This window comes from Rhizophagus irregularis, chromosome 6 (genome assembly GCF_026210795.1).
Source record: "Rhizophagus irregularis chromosome 6, complete sequence".
NCBI classification, from domain to species: Eukaryota; Fungi; Glomeromycota; class Glomeromycetes; order Glomerales; family Glomeraceae; genus Rhizophagus; species Rhizophagus irregularis.
In genome coordinates this window covers 3,335,472-3,356,962 of record NC_089434.1, presented here as the reverse complement: position 1 = coordinate 3,356,962, position 21,491 = coordinate 3,335,472, and the positions used below count along the sequence as shown (strand labels likewise).

The 21,491-nt window shown below is 25.8% G+C and overlaps 3 protein-coding genes across 3 annotated transcripts; 2 read left to right on the top strand and 1 right to left on the bottom strand.

Annotated features, from left to right (window-relative positions):
- Positions 1-595: 595 nt before the first annotated feature.
- Positions 596-2,228, top strand: OCT59_026485 (uncharacterized protein; the record flags this gene model as incomplete). The annotated part of the gene is made up of 6 exons (XM_025333273.2): positions 596-598; positions 980-1,156; positions 1,225-1,294; positions 1,367-1,539; positions 1,627-1,951; positions 2,047-2,228. 6 exons carry the CDS (start codon positions 596-598, stop codon positions 2,226-2,228), a joined length of 930 nt encoding a protein of 309 aa, XP_025187288.2.
- A 1,932-nt stretch (positions 2,229-4,160) lies between these two features.
- Positions 4,161-4,998, bottom strand: OCT59_026484 (uncharacterized protein). Its single transcript, XM_025329271.2, has one exon. The coding sequence runs from the start codon at positions 4,806-4,808 to the stop codon at positions 4,263-4,265; it is 546 nt and encodes a 181-aa protein (XP_025187287.1). The 5' UTR covers positions 4,809-4,998; the 3' UTR covers positions 4,161-4,262.
- Positions 4,999-19,232: 14,234 nt separating this feature from the next.
- Positions 19,233-19,469, top strand: OCT59_026483 (uncharacterized protein; the record flags this gene model as incomplete). Its single annotated transcript, XM_066143190.1, has 1 exon — positions 19,233-19,469. One exon carries the CDS (start codon positions 19,233-19,235, stop codon positions 19,467-19,469), a length of 237 nt encoding a protein of 78 aa, XP_065992731.1.
- Positions 19,470-21,491: the final 2,022 nt, after the last annotated feature.

Sequence of the window (21,491 nt, the reverse complement as noted above, 5' to 3'; positions counted from 1 at the left end):
GACTATGAAAACCATTTTTACCACTTTGTGTCGCCTAAAATATTATTTTGATAAGTTTTTTTTAAAAAAAAGGAAACTACAATCATAATAAATCGACAATAGCAGTCAATTACGAAAATCATAAACATAATTTCGCTGGAATGGATAATATGAGCGAATGGTTCATCAATCGAGATTCGGCACAATTTCGCGAGAATGCCCTTGGATGGCGTCGCTGCAATTCAAATGCTGCAAGGAATCGCTTTGTAAAAACTACTGGCGTAAGGTGGTCTGAATTGCTGAGATTGCTCATCTCTTTTACTTTAACTGCCTCTGCTGCAAATGTATCGTTCTTATACGTGTACGACATACTATCTTATACGACCTATATTATGTGACATATACGTCGTATAAGAACATAGCACCTGATCGTATAAGAACGATACATTTGCGTCACTGTTTAGTAATGTGTGTAACATATATTTAAGGAGAATGTATTATTATGCAAGTTGTACGTTACATATTCATCTTTGCACTACATTGGTTACATGAGTATATTTGTATAAATAGGACTCGAGATTACAATATTTTTCACCTTTCGCTCATTTCTTTCATTATGGTCTATTAAGTTAAAGATCCAAAAACTTACTGTTTATTTATTACAGTTTAACTCGACGTTCCAAATTCCAATTGATTAAGTTATTGCTTAACGGCATTTTGAAAACTATTTTTTATTTCACCAACTCCCGATTTCACATAAAAAACGTTAAAAATTCTTTATTTTTTTCTTCAAAACAATCTTAAAAACTGCGCCACGAAACCCAAGGAAGAAGTCCGATATTTATGGTTTTTTTTTACTGCGCAGAACAAATTTACTAATCTAAAAAATTACCGTGATTCGAAAAAAACAACTTCCCAAAAACGCCAAATTACCGTGATGCGGAAAAAAAACCCCCAATTATGCATAACATGAACACAAACACCAACATGACGTCATTAGTCACATCACGAGCTAGAGATATATTTCTATGGTCTTCAAGATCTTAAGATTCTCCCGGAAGCTATCGGTTCTGGAGGATTCTCTTCTGTTTATGTTGCATATTGGAAGAATACATCAGTAAAGTATGCGATTAAAAAATTTAAAGAAACTTCTAAGGAAGAAGAAATCAATAACGAAGTACGTTACTGAAATGGTTTTTTGTTTACATCTTTTTTTGATATGGTACTTATAAATTTTTTTTCAAGATTAAGATTATGAAAATAGCTTCTCACCATCCAAATATCATTCGATTTTATGGAATTACAAAATTGCAATGTAAAATAATAATTATATAATTGATGTTTGACATTTTTATCATTTTTATTTACTTATTGTTTAATTGTTTAGACGAAAATAAATATTCACTTGTTCTTGAAAGTGCGGATGATGGAACACTAAGAGATTATTTAAGGAATGATGCTATAACTTTTAAATGGAAGGAACAATTAAAATTTGCCAAGGAGATTGCAAGTGCGATTTTATGGTTACATGATGATAAGGGAATCGTACACCAGGATCTTGTGAGTATGCTAATATTGGTTATAATTTATTAATCTAAACTAATTCATTATATTGTAAAATTAACATATTCCCCTTTCTCCTTTTAGCATCCCAATAATGTCTTAATTCATCAAAATACGATTAAATTGGCAGATTTCGGCCGTTCATCTCTAAAAGGAACAGATTGTTATAATACTGAAGTATGGGGTATAATGCCTTATGTGGACCCTAAAGCACTTAATCGAAACATTCCATATAAGATCAACGAAAAATCTGATATATATAATTTGGGATTTTTATTCTGGGAGTTAACTAGTCGCAAGCCATCTTTTGATGGTCTTGAAAATGATCATATTACAAATAAAATACTAAGTGGTAAGAGAGAAGAACCTGTTTTGGACACGAATGTTAAATTTATTGAACTTTATCAAAGTAAGTATAAAATTTATTACTTCGCAATTAATCCTTTTTGGTAATTATACAATTTATTTTTCTTGTCGCAATCTAATTTTAATCTATTTGAATAGAATGTTGGAAACACGAACCAGATGAACGACCAAATATTTCTCAAGTAAATTCAGAACTTAATAGTATTGATTCTAAAAACAATAACGCATCTATTGTTCCTTATGAAAGAGAAGAAAGTAAAAAAACGAAGTTTGTACATTCCTGTCAAATTGATTTAAACAAGATTTATCAACAAAATTAGATTATTTTTCTTTGATATTTCGTTGTCATTATAACAACTCCTCCTGTTCAAATAGAGTATTTATTATTATTTTTTTTTTATCTTGAAATTTTCACGAACGTTCACATTTATTTCTTTTTAGAGTAAAATAAAAGCTAAATTTTTATTGTATAATACACTGATTGTGCGAAAGTGCACGATATTTTTCCTATTAATCGATGCAAAACTGATCAATATTGAATGCGCAACAATCTTTTTCATATTCTAAAATCTAAAGATATGATTTCGCATTTTTTCTATCGGATAAATTAATCTACAGACAATATACTGTTTCGTTAAAATGAAAAAATATCTCACTTTGGTGAAACATATGTCCCTCGTTTAAATGAAATAACTCACTATTAACGTTAAAGCATTTTGCTTCAGACCATTCACTCTTGCCACTCTTGCCACTCCTTGCCTAACCTTTGTTCCACTTTTCGTATTAACAAATAATTTATGTGATCTCTAAAGGTGCCAATATTTTCGCCCGAGTCTGTGTAATTTAACTGGTTCATAGTCTCATTTAAATCGTTTATCACAGTTTTCAGAAGTAAGTTAAAAGTGCTCTCTCCAAATAATTTATTTTAAAGTTTATTTTATTTTCCTTCGAGCGAGAATTGAACAAAAAACGGTTCTTTTTGATGTATACTAGATATTACATCTTGAATATCGTATATATCTTTAAGAAGAACTAAGAAGAATAGAAACCGAAAAAAAAATACAAATAAAATTTTTTCGTTATTTTTTTTATAAATAGCGTAAAAATGTGTGTTATACAACATAATTAAAATTGAAGATTTTTGAAGTCCGGAAAAATGTGGGTAAAATGAAGTAAATGAAAAAATAGGGTAAGGATTTTTTATAAGTAAATTTTGTGATTTTTAAAGTGGTATAGAGTATATACAGATAAAAAATAATTTGAGTTGCAACCGGAATAGAGTAATAATACGAATTTCAAATTCAAATTAAAGACGTTAAATGCTTAAATTCGGTTATTTTAAAAAAAAATCACGGTCTCAGAAAAAATTCTTGTAGACTTTATTAAAAAAACTCCTTATTAAAATTTTCTACTAAATGAAATTTCCCAATACTGAGTAAAAGATTTTTTTGAACTGAGTTTTAAAAAAAAAAGTTAGAGTTATTAGTAAAGGTTCGGAGTCTCAGAACGACATCATTCTAGGAGTTTTTTTTTCAGTATCTATTGGTTTGAAAAGAGACCACAAAGTTTTATTAAAATTCAGAAATCTATTGAAAAAAAGTGCAGACTATTTCCAGTATTATACGTATTATACCCCATTTTTCTGTATTTGCCATCAGGATTTTTTCAAATTCTTTGTGGATTTTTTGCATAAATTATGTGCCTTTCACGCGTATTGTGTAATTATGGATATACCTACTGAGAAGAAATTTGGATACAATCTTCTTTTCTCTTTAACTGAATATTATGCTTTCCTTTTATTTTTGTCAAACGGTAATTTTGTGAGAGCTATTTTTGTCTATCTATATCCCCAAATTCTCGGCTATGTTTTCTGAAATAATTGAGGATCTCTGTTTCACTGTCAACATTAACCCTGTAAAAAAAGACGATCCTTTTCCGTAAAAGGCTCATATTTCCGGAATTAATGTAGCCGAAAATGTAGGAAAAACCAAAGCCCAACCTTATATCACGGAATTTATCGAATTATTGCCCAAGGGTAAGTGAGTTCATATAACAACGCGCTTCACTGTCTGATTCTTTCAGTTTCACCTTCCTCTGATATAACATTTGAAGAATTATAATATGTTGGAGAGTGAAAAAAAATTTATATTAGTTGGGAACCAAATCCACAAGAATGTATGAAATAAATATATAATGCATTTGTAGCAACTTAATAATTGATCCATTTAAGATAATACCAAAATATAACTTTATTTAAACAAAATAATGAAAGGAATACATAATAAATATTTAAAGAGTATACTACAAGAAATAAAAATAATAATATAAATTAGATAAAAAGAAAAGGATGTTGTTTAGTCACTAAATTTATTAAAATCAAATGAATCATTTAAATAATCAAAAGTATTTTGAAAGTCGGTTTGCGGGTTTTCGGTAACATTAACAACATTTGAGTTCGGGTCTTGTTGAAAAAGATTTTGTAAGTCCAAATTAGCCAAATTTACAGAATTAGGTATAACGATAATTTTGAAACCGGGAATGTTAAGCTTAAAGATCTCAGAATTATCCATTTGAGGAGAATTAAGTGAAGTGAAATTATTTTGGAATTGAATATTATCAAGTGGAGAGTTATGCTGCGGCGCGTAATATGAAGTGGTGAACGTAGGTTGGTAATATTGAGTTGAAGTGCCAAGTTGATTATCCGTAAAAGAAAACTCTTCGTTAGTTGTATAAGTTGTCATCGTTTCTGAAAAGTCGCGGAAAGTGTCTAGGTTATTATTGTATGAAACATTTGGTGTATGTTCCGTTTGGTTATGTTCCATTTGAGTATGTTCCGTTTGGATCACATTTGTCGGTTGTTGTAGATGAATAATTCCATCATCAATAATTTTATGAGCCATCGTAAAAACCTTTATAAAATTTCTGAAGGAAGTTAAAAGTGCCCTCTCCAAATAATTTATTTAAAGTTTATTTTATTTCAGCTTCTTCGGGCAAAGAATTAAACAAAAAGCGGTTCTTTTTGATATATATATCTTTAAAAAGAACTAAGAACTAATGAAATCTTAGAATAAAATATTTGAAGGTGAAAACTTTTCAAACTTTTAAAGTTTTTGCAGAGTATTTATAATTAAAAATTTAAAATGCGTGTGATACAATTACAATATAAATAATTAAAATTGAGGTCTTCAATTCTGGTACTAAGTCTGATGATCCTTAATTGGAAAATTGAAAGTAGATCGGAGAAAGAAATGCAATGTGCTGATGAGCGTCCCATCATCAAACAATGAGTTTCCTTATTTGGTCAGTTATAGGCTGAGGGTGTCTTTAATTCTGGTGTAATTAGTTTGAAAAAAATGATCCTTTGTGCCACGATAGTAAAATCATTTTTTTTTTATAGTACATATATATTTGTATTTATATATATTTATATAATTAGTTTGTCCTCAATTGAAAAAGATTTCCACAATGACTGCATGAAATCTAAATCCTTTTTTTTTTCTTTTTCTTTTTCTTTTTCCACAACATTTAAATCCTTTAAAAAAAAAATATCATAACGGACTTAAAGAAAAAAATTCTTAAAATAGATTTTAAAATCCTTAATAGACTTTATAAAGAAAAAATCCCTATTAAAGTGTCTACTAAATAAAATTTCCAAATCTTAAAAATTTTTTTGAGCTAAGAGTTTGAAAACAATGATGTTATGGAGTTAATACAGTAGTAAATACGTGTTGTTGTTGTTAGTATTGTTCAAATCCCAATTTTTTACTAATCTGATATGTAAACGTTTGGGTTTTTGTCACACGAAGATTAGCCTATTTGTCGATTATTGTATAGCAATTCATAATTATTTGATTTTACTGCTTTGAATCTTCAAAATAAGATTTGAGTAGTTAAATTATTTATGCCGATCTTATAATGCGCGATTCATGATAATTTTATAATTTTAGATTATATAATATATATATATATATATACATCCCATATTTTATATAATTGTCCGGGTCCTATTGTAACGATCACGTAACGACCATCCTTTCTAATGCTAAAAATAACAAAGAGCAAAGAAATTAATTGTTCTAAAAAAAAATTTCAATTAGAAAAAGACGTCCGTATCACCACTGTGTCACCTGAAAAATACTAATCCATCCGTTGTTGCTCCGAAAATCACACATTTCATTCTCATTCGTAAAGATTACTTTCATTTATAATATTTTTTTTATACCCTTCTTAGTAAATTAGTAGGAATTAATACCGTAATATGATTTCTTACTTCCCACCCTAAAGTAAGTTCCCAAACATAAAGTTTCACGTTGCTGAATTTATTGGTAATGAAGTAATATTCTCATCATTAATCATAATAATGTATCTGACTCAAAATTGTAACCTTAGATTCTAAACTTCCTGTCATTTAACATTTCAGATCAACGATGTACTATAAAATATCAGAGTCTTCTCGTAAAAATTATAAAACCACGAATGACATCTGTGTCAGGGCGATCTTTTTCAATATCCTCAAAGTTTAGAGCATTAAAAACTTCATTGTATAATTTATTGTTATATTTTAAAATAATTTTCAAAATGCTAGTTCATCTAAAAACCTATCATCCATATAAATATATAAGCAATATACGACAAATCAGTATTTTGCTTACAATTAAAAAACATTTAGGATTAATTATTACTATAAACCAAAGGGTACAGATGAAGAAGTAGGCTTTGAACTGGCACTGGAGGGACAATCCATCTTGAGACTTAAAAAAAGGAAAATATGTGTGAGTCATGGATCACTGTGCAAAACTTTGGATGATCCTTAAAGATGGCAAGGGTGTTAGATAGTGTTAGCGATGGAACAGTTGGTTGATGAATTTATCAAAATTGCTTTTAACTAAATAGTAAAGGTAACTTTAATACATTATGACAAAAACTGTCTATGCTCTAAGTAACATCCATTTGAGATGAATTATTTGAATATATATTTAATAAAATTAAATATATTAGTCGTTAATTTAATATCAACTTGAATTTCAAATCACATTTTAATGAGAATTCTTACCCTTTTAGGAATATTTTTACAATCATTATACTCGTTATTCTCATCGATGATTTGATCAATAAGATTTCCGGCTGAACTTGATACAACGATTACCATTTTTTGAAAAATTGGTTCATAAACATCGGTTTTTACATCTTACAGAATTTATATGAAAAAACCTGTTCCCTTTACTTTAATAAATTTAAAATTAGAGATTTTCTACATATATTGATCAGTAATTAGCATTTAGCAAATATAGAATACCTTTTTTAGTCCAACGATATCTAAATCTCTAATTAGATTCGTCTTCTATTATCGATAAATTATAATGTCGAGAAATTGGCCATTGCCCAGTCGGACATATAGACCCCTAATTAGACATCCAAGGTATATATATCCGATATTCGATTGAATATATACGTTAAAATCCAATTGTATTAATTGGAAATTGCTCAAATCAAATACTGGTATCTCCCAATCAGAAGAATTCTTATTTCTTTTGATTTCAATTTCGGTGACATCAAAGTATGATACGCTTAATTGAAGTCATCTGTATCGAAAATACTGATGTTGTAATGAGTATTGATTGAGTGCATAAAGTGAGTTGGTGTTTCTTGAATAATCTTTAGCATAAAGATCCTGAAAAATCTTTGATAATAATTAGTGAAATATGTCTGAAATTTGTGATCTCTCTAAATCATCTTTTTATAATTAATATTGACGAAGTTACCACTGTCTCTTGGAAAAACTTCACATGGATTAATCGAATTTCTTTACCTAAAAGAACTCGGTAAATCACAAGAAAAAACTAAATATCGAAGAATCAGAAGGATCATGGTGGCGAAATCCGGGCATTATCTTGTCTATTATTTTTACAAACCGCAATTATTATCGCAGTGATTGTCTTTTGAGAAAAGATTTTATATGGTGAAATAAACCAGTAAAAGGAAGCAGAAAAGACAAAGAGATGATGATGATATCTTGAGATTAAACGTCGACTGCATTTAGAAAGATTCTAGTCTACTCCTCCTTTGTAGAGCAGCATCAATAATAAATTTGTTAATTCATTTCGATCCTAGTAATAAAATCAGGATCTGAGAATTTTTGATAACTTAGAAATATAATAGTTCAAGATTTTTGTTCTTGATTTAACTCAAGCTATATTCCGCAGTCATAAAAAATCGAATAGAAACCCTCTCTTACGACAGTTGATTTTTTCGCTATTTTTCACGTCTCTGACGTCTCTCCCTTCAAGTCTCCTTTCAAGAAATTTATTTGTAAGCCATGACATAAATTAAACGCTTCTTTTTGACGCATAAAGCAAATTATTATCTTTGTTTGAATTTTGAAAAAGAAGACTATTTCTTTTTCCAACGCAATCAACGCAATCAACTGATAGGACCAAAACCGTTCTTCATATAGTTGTTTGCAAATGTTCTCATATAGTTAACATAAAAATTCTTTCCACGCTGAGATTGATTCTTCACTTAATTAAAATGACTGATTGATTATCCATTTCTTTTTCAAAAAATTTATATAAGGTTTCTTTTTTTTTATGTTCGGTTCCCTTTTTTCATAAAAAAATTTAAACTTATGGCGCTTTTGTTTTTTATGACAAAGTTCCTTATAGGTTGAATTATGAATTAACAACGGTAAAGTAAAATAATGCACTATACCATAATTTTTTTTTTAAAAAAAAAAATATATATATATTTTGATAATGTTAATACTCATTCTTTAAATAGAAAGTAAAGGTTTTCTTAAGAAAATTATCGAATAACATTTATTTTGATTCGAAGTAACACTAATAAAATATTCTCAATGGAACTAATGGAACTTCAAAGAATGAATTTACAGGAACAAAATAGTTTGAATTGTATTTTATAAAAAAAAAAATTTCAGGGGTAACCCTAAATATGGCAAATTACAATCAGCCGGATTTAATTGAGTTATATTAAAAAATAAAAAAGTCATCTCCTGCTGTAACCATACGATGTTTTTTCCGTTATCAGAAGCGGAGCACTAATATAAAAAAAAAAACATTTAAAAACTCTTTCAATTGCTGTAAAAAAAAAAAAAATTGATAACACTAACTACTCAGACCTGACTCTGTGAATGATTGACAAGATAAATTTGGATAATTTGATTACATTTTGATTAGATTTTGTAACTTTTTTTCGGAATATCGATTCCATTTAACATTCAAGTCAACTGTTAAATTCAAACAAATTAAATTACTAAATAAAATAGATCTCTTCCGAAAAAAAAAAAATTTTTTTTTTTTTTTAGCATATCTGAAGTTTGTATTAGATCTGAGTTAAGTTTAAATGTAATCCTTCTTTATCAGGCCTAACATGGAAACGAATGATAACAATTTATGGAAATTACGCATGCATAATGATTAAATATTTGGACCTGTATAATAAAAGTTAACGAATATTTAACTTGTTATAATACTTAATTACAAATTACCAACTTCTTTTTTACAAAAAAGAGATTATACTTATCGGAATCGGATAAATAGTTCGTCACTTAATTATTATCTGCAGATAATAAGGGAACGCATTGCATAATTTTTTTTTTGAACCTAATTTTTTCATTTATTGTAAGTTAATCGGGAAATCACATGCAAATATAACATAACATGCGTAATAAATTTTTTAAAATTGGTAATTTACCATTATATTATATTAGTATAAACAAAAAATTTACTCAGATATGACTCGGAGACAAAATGATAAGACTAAAAAAATTTCATTATCCAAGTTGTAAAATTAATATATTAGGAACTAAATAATAATATGAATAAAATTTATAGCGATTTTTTTTTTAAAAAAAAAATTTTATCAGTTATTTAAAATGGTTATTAAAAAATTTTCAGGGGTGTTTTCTAAATTTGGCAATCTTTAAAAAGAACAAAATTACGAAAAAAAATCGCTCTCGACATTACTCAGGTTTAATTCGGGAACAAATTGGCAATATTAGTTCATTTTCTCTTTGTCGTCGCTGTGTCCATACTTTTTTTCCATTATCAGAAGCAGATGATAAAAAGAAATGATAATACAAACTTTTTTGGACCTTTAATTTACGCCGACTTACAAGTTTATTGTAAAAAAAATGCCAATAATGATCAAATATTTTTTGTTTACTCCAAATTCCAAATTTGACAATTCCTTTTTTTCGGAACGTTGATTTCATTTAACAATCAAGTTAAATTCACAATAAAGCTAATCAGATTTACATAGAAATGATAGAATAAGTGATACAGAAAAAAAGATCTATTTGATCTGAACTTCAGATACGATATTTTTTACTCGGGTCTTACCTGGATTCTAAAAAAAATTTAATATTGATTTCTACTTTATAATTATAAAATTTCAATTACAAATTACAATCATATTCTTTTAATTAAAAAAGGAAATTACTGTACAACTATTTGCCTCTGCCGTGATTATTCCAAATATGATAAAAAAAATATTTTTTTTTCATTATGTTAACATAATAAGCATACATAATAAAGATTTTTTTTTCAATTTTTTTTTCGGGATGACAAATTTCATTCAAGTTAAAACAATAGTAACAATAATCGGAGTTCATACTCAGGTTTATTTGTGACATTAATTTTTTCGTATTTATTGGTGTTACTAAATTATTTCTAAATTTTGTAATTTAATCGTATGACAAGCATTCAATTTTTTTTTTTTAAACAAAAGGATTTTGTCAAGGAATGATTAAAAAAAATTATTTTTCCGTTGCTATATTGGTAATTTTAATTTTCTTTCCAACTAATTACCATTTTATTCAGTATAAAAAAAAATTTTTTTACCCAGATATGACTTGGGGAACAAAATGATAAGACAAAAAAAAAAAGTAATCATCTGAGTTGTGAAATTAATATATTAGGAACCAAAATATATAATTTGTAACAAAATAAATAAATTTTTTTTTTTCAAAAAAAAATAATATATATATATATTTTACAGTGCTGGCAAAAAGTAACCGGTTTATAAAAAATTTTTCAGGAGTGCTCCTAAATTTGGTAATTCAGTTCTCTTAAAACGAACAAATTACAATCAGAAGGATTTTATTCAAAAAGAATTTATTCTCAACTTTTACTCAGATCTAATTCAGGAACTGATAACAGTTTATTTCTTTTTTTTTATTATTGTTGTGCACATTTGCACATTTTTTTTTTCATTGCTAGAGACGGATGATAAAAGGTCCGATAATATATATAATATTACTAGTAAAACAAAATTTTACTTTGATTTGTTATATACTGTAATTGATTTTTCGCACTGATGAGCAAAAAATTTCACAACCAAACTAACCGGATTCAGACCTGTCTCAGAATACATTGATTGTCATGATGCAATTGCTGCAATTGTTGCATAATGGCTTAGATTTAGTTTACTCTAAATTTGGTAATACTTCATTCTATTTAACATACAAGTTAAATAATAACAAATCACTAATCAGACTTTTTTTTACATAAAAATGGACTCTTCCAAAAATTTATTGTATTGTTCTCTAAATTAAATCCGAGTAAAATTTTAAAAATTTAAATGCGATTTTTCTTTACTCAGGTCTAACACTGGTGTAACTTGAAGACAAATGATAAAAGTTTTTAGAAGTCGCGCATAATAATTAAAACTTTGGTTTAGTCATTGATTTTCATTTATCAGTTATAAAAGTTCACTTTCAAATTACAATCATATTATTTTAAAAGAACTACATAAGCCAGAAACAAGTTGATGATAAAAGTTCTTCTCTTTGTTGCACCTGCCTCCGCTGTGATCCTTCAATAATATGATTTTATCTGTTATCATCATAAACAGATAATAAAAGGAATGCATAATAAAGAAATTTCTTTTGAACCTTAATTGTTTTTTTTTCGGACGAAAAATTCCATTTAAGTTAAACAATAATCAGGAGATCGTTATTTATTCAGATTTAATTCTTGATAACAAAATCCGTTATAGAATTAATTTTTTTTTGTACTTTGATTAGTGCTTGATTGGCGTTACTAATTACATCCAAATTTAGTAATTTAATCATGATTTTAAAAGACTTGTTTTAAAAAGGAAATTATAACTACATAAGCCAGAAACAAATTGATGGTAAAAGTTCTTCTCTTTGTTGCACCTGCCTCCGCTGTGATCCTTCAATAATATGATTTTATCTGTTATCATCATAAGCAGATAATAATAAAAGGAATGCATAATAAAGAAATTTCTTTTGAACCTTAATTATTTTTTTTTTTTTCAGATAAAAAATTCCATTTAAGTTAAACAATAATCAGGAAATTCGTTATTTATTCATGATAACAAAATCTGTTATAGAATTATTTTTTTTTTGTACTTGATTAGTGCTTGATTGGCGTTACTAATTACATCCAAATTTAGTAATTTAATCATATAACGGATATTTAACTCCTTTTCAAATTTCAATTAAATTAAAAACTTTTTCGGTAGAGAATAATTTCTCATGCATAATGATTTGATTGATTCGATATGAAAAAAAGTTTTAAAAAAATTTTTCTTAACGACAAATTATCATCATATTCGAATATAACGAAAAAGACTTGGAAATCAATAATATATCAGAAAATTATGTATATGGTCCGAAAAAAATTTTATTATAAAAAATTGCTTTGTAGGATTTTTTTTAAAGGAATACATATATTATTCATATATTATTAGTTATTTATCTTAATAATATTCTTTTTACGATTTTTCATTAGTATATCTTTTCTTTATGGAGAAATTATTTTGTAAGAAAACAATAAAAAATGAATAATTAATCTTATTGAGAAATGAGATATAGTTTCACAATTCATAAATAAATTATATTGAATAATATAATTATTCATGAATATTGGGAAATTCTATTCAATTAATATTAATTTAGGTATTTAATCGTAGGGGAGACAATTATTGTGTGACAATTAAAGACTAAATATATGATTTGTAATAAAATAAATAAAAAATTATTTTTTAAATAAAATATATATATATTTTACTAGGAGTATTCATAAATTTACTCAGATCTAATTCGGGAACTGATAACAGTTTATTTCATTTTTTACTATTGTTGTGCACATTTTTTTTTTGTTAGAAATGGATGATAAAAGGTCCGATAATATATAAAATATTACTAAATTACAGTATAGTAAAACAAAATTTTACTTTTATTTGTTATATAGTTGATTTTTCGCACTGAAAATTTGACAACCAATTAACCGAACTAACCGGATTCAGATCTGACTCAGAATACATTGATTGTCATGATGCAATTGTTGCAATTGCTGCATAATGGCTTAGATTTGGTTTACTCTAAATTTGGTAATGCTTCATTATATATAATATACAAGTTAAATAACAACAAATCACTAATCAGGGATAGTTCAGGGTTTTTATTCTGAATTAGATTCGATAAATTCTAAATAAGATTTTTCTTTACTCAGGTCTACAATAAAATGATTAGTCATTGATTTCATTGATTTTCATTTATCAATTAAAAAGTTCACTTACAAATTACAATCATATGATTTTAAAAGACTTTTTTAAAAAGGAAATTATAACTACATAAGCCAGAAACAAATTGATGATAAAGTTCTTCTCTTTGTTGCACCTGCCTCCGCTGTGATCCTTCAATAATATGATTTTATCTGTTATCATCATAAGCAGATAATAAAAGGAATGCATAATAAAGAAATTTCTTTTGAACTTTAATTGTTTTTTTTTTCAGACGAAAAATTCCATTTAGGTTAAACAATAATCGGGAAATCTTTATTTACTCGGATTTAATTCTTGATAACAAAATCCGTTATAGCATTAATTTTTTTCGTACTTGATTAGTGCTTGATTGGCGTTACTATGTTACATCCAAAATTTAGTAATTTAATCATATAACGGATATTTAACTCCTTTCAAGTTTCAATTAAATTAAAAATTTTTTCAGTAGAGAATAATTTCTCATGCATAATGATTTGATTGATTCGATATGAAAAAAATTTTAAAAAAAAAATTTTCTTAACGACAAATTACCATCATAGGATTTTTTTTTAAAGGAATATATTATTTTAATAATATTCTTTTACGATTTTTCATTAGTATATCTTTTCTTTATGGAGAAATTATTTTGTAAGAAAACAATACAAACCGAATAATCTTATTGAAAATTGAGGTATACATGTAGTTCACAATGCATAAATAAATTATATATTGAATAATATGAATATATATATTGGGGAATTCTATTCATTCATTATTAAAGTTTCAATAATTTTAATTTAAATATTTAATCGTAAGAGAGACAATTATTGTGTAACAATTAAAGCGACCATGCATCAATATCAAATGTGGCTATGTTGTATATTTTCAAATAAACATCAAAATAAAATTTGCTTCTTTGCTGAATTTGGTAATTTTCTTAAACAAAACAATGTTATTCGGTATAATTTGTTAATTTACTCAGATATGACTCGACCACTCGGGAACAAAGTGACATGGCAAAAAAAAAAAGAGTTGAAATTCAAACAACCAAACAACCAAACAACCAAACTAACTTAACCGGATTTAATAAAATTCTTAACCATATATTGATTGACATGATGCAATTGTTGGTTGCATAATGGCTTAGATTTAATTTACTCTAAATTTGGTAATGCTTCATTCTATTTAACATAAATTAAATAAACAACAAATCACTAATCGGGATGATTTATTCTGAATTAGATTCGATAAATTCTAAATAAGATTTTTCTTTACTCAGGTCTACAGTAAAATGATTAAAATTTTGGATTAGTCATTGATTTTCATTTATAGTTAAAAAGTTCACTTACAAATTACAATCATATTATTTTAAGACTTTTTTAAAAAGGAAATTATAACTACATAAGCCAGAAACAAGTTGATGATAAAAGTCCATCCCTTTGTTGCACCTGCCTTTGCTGTGATCCTTTAATAATATGATTTTATCCATCATCATAAGCAAATAACAAAAGGAATGCATAATAAAGAAATTTTTTTGAACCTTAATTGATTTTTTTTTCAGATGAAAAATTCCATTTAAAGTGTTAAACAATAAACTAGAAATTACTATTAAAATTTACTCAGATTTTAACTCGTGATAATAAAATTCGTTGTAACATTAATTTTTTTCGTACTTGATTATTGATTGAGTTACATCCAAATTTAGTAACTTAATCATATAACGGATATTTAACTCCTTTCAAGTTTCAATTAAATTAAAAAATTTTTTTACGTAGAGAATAATTTCTCATGCATAATGATTTGATTGATTCGATATGAAAAAAATTTTTAAAAAAAAATTTTCTTAATGACAAATTACCATCATATTCGAATATAACGAAAAAGACTTGAAAATTAATAATATATCAGGAAATTATATATATGATTCGAAAAAAAAATTTTATTATAAAAAATTACTTTGTAGGATTTTTTTTTTTAAAGGAATACATATATTATTCATATATTATTAGTTATTTATTTTAATAATATTTTTCATTAGTATATCTTTTCTTTATGGAGAAATTATTTTGTAAGAATTATTTTGTAAGAAAACAATACAAACCGAATAATCTTATTGAGAATAAGATATAGTTTCACAATACAGTACATAAATAACTTGAATAAAAATATAATTATTCATGGATATTGGGGAATTCCATTTATTCATTATTAAAGTTTCAATTAATTTTAATTATTTAGGTATTTAATCGTAAGGGAGACAATTATGATTGTGTGACAATTAAAGCGATCATACAATATTTTTGCGCCAAATATCAAATGTGGCTATGTTGTATATTTTCATAAATAAACATCAAAATAAAATTTGCTTCTTTGCTTAATTTGGTAATTTTCTTAAACAAAGTAATGTTATTCGGTATAATTTGTTAATTTACTCAGATATGACTCGGGAATAAAGTGACATAGCAAAAAAAAAAGTGTTGAAATTATTATATATATTAGGAACTAAATATATGATTTGTAATAAAATAAATAAAATTTTTTTTTTAAAAAATAAAATATATATATATATATTACGAGGAGTATTCCTAAATTTACTCAGATCTAATTCAGGAGTTTGTTTTTTCATTGTTAAAAACGGATGACAAAAGGAACGATAATACATAAAATATTAATTACTAAATTACCGTATAGTAAAACAAAATTTTACTTTGATTTGTTATCGGACAAAGAAAAAAAAATTTCACAAACCAATCAACCAAACTAACTTAACCGGATTTAATAAAATTCTAAACCATATATTGATTGACATGATGCAATTGTTGCATAATGGCTTAGATTTAATTTACTCTAAATTTGGTAGTCATTGATTTTCATTTAAAAGTTCACTTACAAATTACAATCATATTATTTTTTTAAAAAGGAAATTATAACTACATAAGCCAGAAACAAGTTGATGATAAAAGTTCTTCTCTTTGTTGCACCTGCCTCCGCTGTGATCCTTCAATAATATGATTTTATCTGTTATCATCATAAGCAGATAATAAAAGGAATGCATAATAAAGAAATTTCTTTTGAACCTTAATTGTTTTTTTTTCGGACGAAAAATTCCATTTAGGTTAAATAATAATCGGGAAATCTTTATTTACTCGGATTTAATTCTTGATAACAAAATCCGTTATAGCATTAATTTTTTTTCGTACTTGATTAGTGCTTGATTGGCGTTACTAAGTTACATCCAAAATTTAGTAATTTAATCATATAACGGATATTTAACTCCTTTCAAGTTTCAATTAAATTAAAAATTTTTTCGGTAGAGAATAATTTCTCATGCATAATGATTTGGTTGATTCGATATGAAAAAATTTTTTTTAAAAAAAAAATTTTCTTAAAGACAAATTACCATCATACTTCTTAATTTTACTCGGAATATAACGAAAAAAAAAGAGATGGAATTCAATAATATATCAGGAAATTATGTATATGATCCGAAAAAAAATTTATTATAAAAAAATCGATTTGTATGATTTTTTTTAAAGGAATACATATATTATTCATATATTATTAATTATTTATTTTAATAATATTTATTCTTTTACGATTTTCATTAGTATATCTTTTCTTTATGGGGAAATTATTTTGAAAAACAATAAAAAATGAATAATCTTATTGAGAAATGAGATATAGTTTCACAATACATAAATAACTGAATAATAATCAATCATTATTATAATTTCAATTAATTCGGCTTAGATATTTATTATACTTATTGTAGCTTATTGTGTAACAATTAAGCGCATTTGCATTTGACATTAACATTAAATAAATTTTTAAATGAAATTTGTTTCTTTGCTGAATTTGGTAATTTTCTTTTAACAGAACAATGATATTTGATATAATTCGATCTAACTTGTTACACTTACTCAGATATGACTCAGGGAACAAAGTGACATAACAATCCGAATTGTGAAATTAACATATTAGAAACTAAATATTTTTTGTAATAAAATAAATAGAAAATTATTTTTTAGTATAGTGCTGACAAAAAGTTATCGGGTTATAAAAAATATAATGGCTTAGATTTAGTTTACTCTAAATTTGGTAATGCTTTCGGAACAGCAAATTGCTAAATGGGTGATGGATGATCCAGGTTTTTTCACATAAGTTGCTCATCCGAAAAGCTTTTTACTATATCATAAGTTTGTAATTTATTGAGTAAAGAGTTTCTTTACTCAGGACTAGTACCGGCCTAACTTGAGGACCAATGATAACAGTTTATAGAAATAACGCATTAAATTTTTGGGCTCGTTATATATAATAAAAGTGTTACTTAATATTTCTAAATCTAGTTATAATGAGAACATTGATTTCATTTGTCAGGTATAACAAATTACAATATATAATTTAAAAGACTTTTTAAAAAAGGAAATTATAACTATGCGAGCCGGAAATATGTTGATGATAAAAGTCCATCCCTTTGTTGCACCTGCCTTTGCTGTGATCCTTCAATAATATGATTTTATCCATTATCATCATAAGCAGATAACAAAAGGAACGCATAATAAAGAAAATTTTTTTGAACCTTAATTGATTTTTTTTTTCGGACGAAAAATTCCATTTAATTAGAATGTTATACAATAATCTGGAAATCATTTACTCAGATTTAACTAATAAAATTCGTTGTAGCATTAATTTTTTCGTACTTAATTACTGATTGGCGTTACTAAATTACATCCAAATTTAGTAACTTAATCATACAACGGATGTTTAACTCCTTTTCAAGTTTCAGTTAAATTAAAAATTTTTTTCGGTAGGGTCTCGTACATAATGATTTGATTGATTTGATATAAAAAATTTTTTTAACGACAAATTACCATCATAATCAATATGATCTAGATCAACTTCTTGAATATAATGAAAAAAGAGCTGAAAATCAATATATTAGAAAAATTATATACTGTATCCGAAAAAAATTTTATTATAAAAAAATCGCTTTGTAGGATATTTTTAAAAAGAAGATATATATTATTTATTTATTTTAATAAATTCTTCTACAATTTCCATTAGTATATCTTTTCTATGGGGATAGAAAACAATAAAAAATGAATAATCTTATTGAAAATATAGTTTCACAATGCATAAATAAACTATGTATAATTCAATTAATTTGGTTTTAGTTATTGGGATGCAATTATTGTGTGACAATTAAGCGCCATGCGATATTTTTGCTCGTGAAGCTTGCGAGTATATTTCCATAAATAAAAACTTGCATTTGCATTTGACACAATAATTTTTTAAAATAAAATTTGTTCAGAACAATGATATTCGGTATAATTCGATCTACGGTAACTTGTCTCAGATATGACTCGGAATAATGAAATTGATAAGCCAAAAATAAATAAAATAATATAAAATAAAAAAAAATAATAAAAAAAAATAAAATAAAATATTTATCTGAGTTGAAAATTAATATATTAGGAAATAAATGTTTAAATAATAAAAAAAAATTATAAAAAGTCGCTTTAGAGAATTTTTTAATAAAAAAAAATATTCATTATTTTTTTTTCTTTAAATAATTTTCTTCTATGGTTTTCATTAGTTAATATACTTTTTCTTTATAGAGAAATTATTTGAGAGAACAAAAAAAAAGAGATACGCTTATTAAGACATGTGGATATACTTATTAAGTGTTGCTTACAAAAAATAATAACTATAATAATTCAGCTTTCTTAAAAGTTACCTATTATATTTCTAAATTTATTTCCTATATTTTTTACGATAATCATTTACAAGCCCAAATGGATCATATTTCGTCAGATGTTTTAAACAATTCTCGGGATAATCAACCTGATACTTCAACTCGTTTATACTATCCTACTATCGTCTCATCGTCTTACGTCGCTCGTATTATTCGGAGACGTCGATATCAACATTTTAGATATAAAACACTTATACCAAATCGATTTATACGATTACCAACACAAATTTCGAATGATCCATTCACAAATCAATTTTTTAATGGGTCTACCTTTTAAACCTTGTAAAAAATTTGCGATTTTATTGGATGAAGTCATGTGAGGACAGAGAAATTCACGTGATTGATCATAATTTAGAATTTCATTTGATTGTAAAACTTTTTAACACGAATAAGTTATTTTTTCTCCTGTTACTATAATATACATGATGTCCATTTTAAATTTATTATATAAGAAAATATATCCTTTTATGAATGAACGATTATGGAATTTATTTTATTATTTCTTTTACAAATAGCAATTAATATTTATGTATATATATTATTGTACTTTCTCTCAAGCTTTCGTTAAACCTATGATATAAACTTTATGTAAACTTTCAATTTATTTATAGTATAAAAGAGTATATGAGGTACACCGCAGTCGCTCGATTAGGTATAAATTTTATTATTGTTTGAATTTAATTACGCCCTTTTTTCTTTGATAATTATTTTTAAGTTCAAAATATATGAAAGAGTTTTCTTATAAGATGATAAGTTTTAAAATTTACTATTCTACTGAAAAAAAAAGAAACTATACCTGTATTATCAAATTTTATTATATTGTAAGCATTTTATTTTTAATAAAGGTAAAAGGAATGAATTAAATAAGTAATATGATTATTTAAATAGGAGCTATAATTATTGTTTGCAGCGATTGTAACAATTAGAGGACAAATTTATGTGATAAATATTAAAATTAGACTTATGGTGGAAAGACTTCTGATTGGCTAATTTTAAAAAATTTAAGAATCACATGATTTTTAACTAATCATGTTTATATTTAAGAATCATTGAAACTTTGATTCTTCGCAAATGAAGTAGAAACACAATGAATGAAACAAAATAAATAAATAAATAATTGAATATAATACTTAATTTGATATTTATATATTTTATTAAACTCAATCAATTTAATTTAAAATCTAAAAAGCTATTGGTAAATGCAATTAAACATAAACAGTTAATAAATGAATATCTAAAATAGATGTCTCGATACTTTTTTTCCTAAATCACCTTCATATCCTCATCCTAAACGATGCGTTGAAAAAAGTTCGCGGTAAAACTTCATATCCTGCAAGCGAATTCCATGGTAAAAATTGAGTTTTCTTTATATAGAGCCATGATCAGACGAACATTGACATGGTTTTGTGTTGAACGTACATATCCTCTGGACAATTATGTATTTATATATTCAGTAACGATAATAATAGGATTTTTATCATATTAATCAAATTTTATTACGTTGGTAAATATTTATGAGAATACGAAATGATCCAAATTTGTAGTATTATGACAATGGCTACATCAGAAAGACTCGTAGGTTACAGAGCGGATAATATTTTATGAAGAAATGATTCAAATATATATTAATAATATTTTTTTTTTCTTTAATGTACACGTAGTACTATTTATTAATAGGATTTGATTCATCAAAATAACACCATTAACATGATGACTACTCACCGGCAGCAAATGTTACATTTAAAAGATGTATTAATATTATCAATGAACGATAAATGTTACAATTGCGGCGAATCGGTAGATCATGGGCATGATTACGAAACCAGAGAAAGTAATTTAGTGAAACTGAGTGGAGCTCACATGCACGGATTAATTGTTCGTATACTCCAGTGAAACTGGGCGAAGCCCAAATTTTTGCTTTATATATATACAGTATATATATATTAGCCAGTTTCACTAATCACAGGAATGAAGCGATTAAAAGAATACAAAATATACTTCTCCCTTGGATTATAGACCAGATGGGTTTTTAATAAAGAAATTCTGACAACATTGCAATTTAATGTATAACATTTATGTCAATGGACATTAACTATGATATTAATATTATTTTTATGTTTACTCAAATTAGGGCATATCAATTTTAGCACGCCCAAAAAATAATATAATCCGAAAATTATAATATTTTCAAAAAATGAATCTGAGTACGCATTCTTTGAATACCCAAGGTTATGGCTGACTTATTTCATCATATTTATAACAAATCTTTGCGGTATAAATATGTATAATATATGTCAGT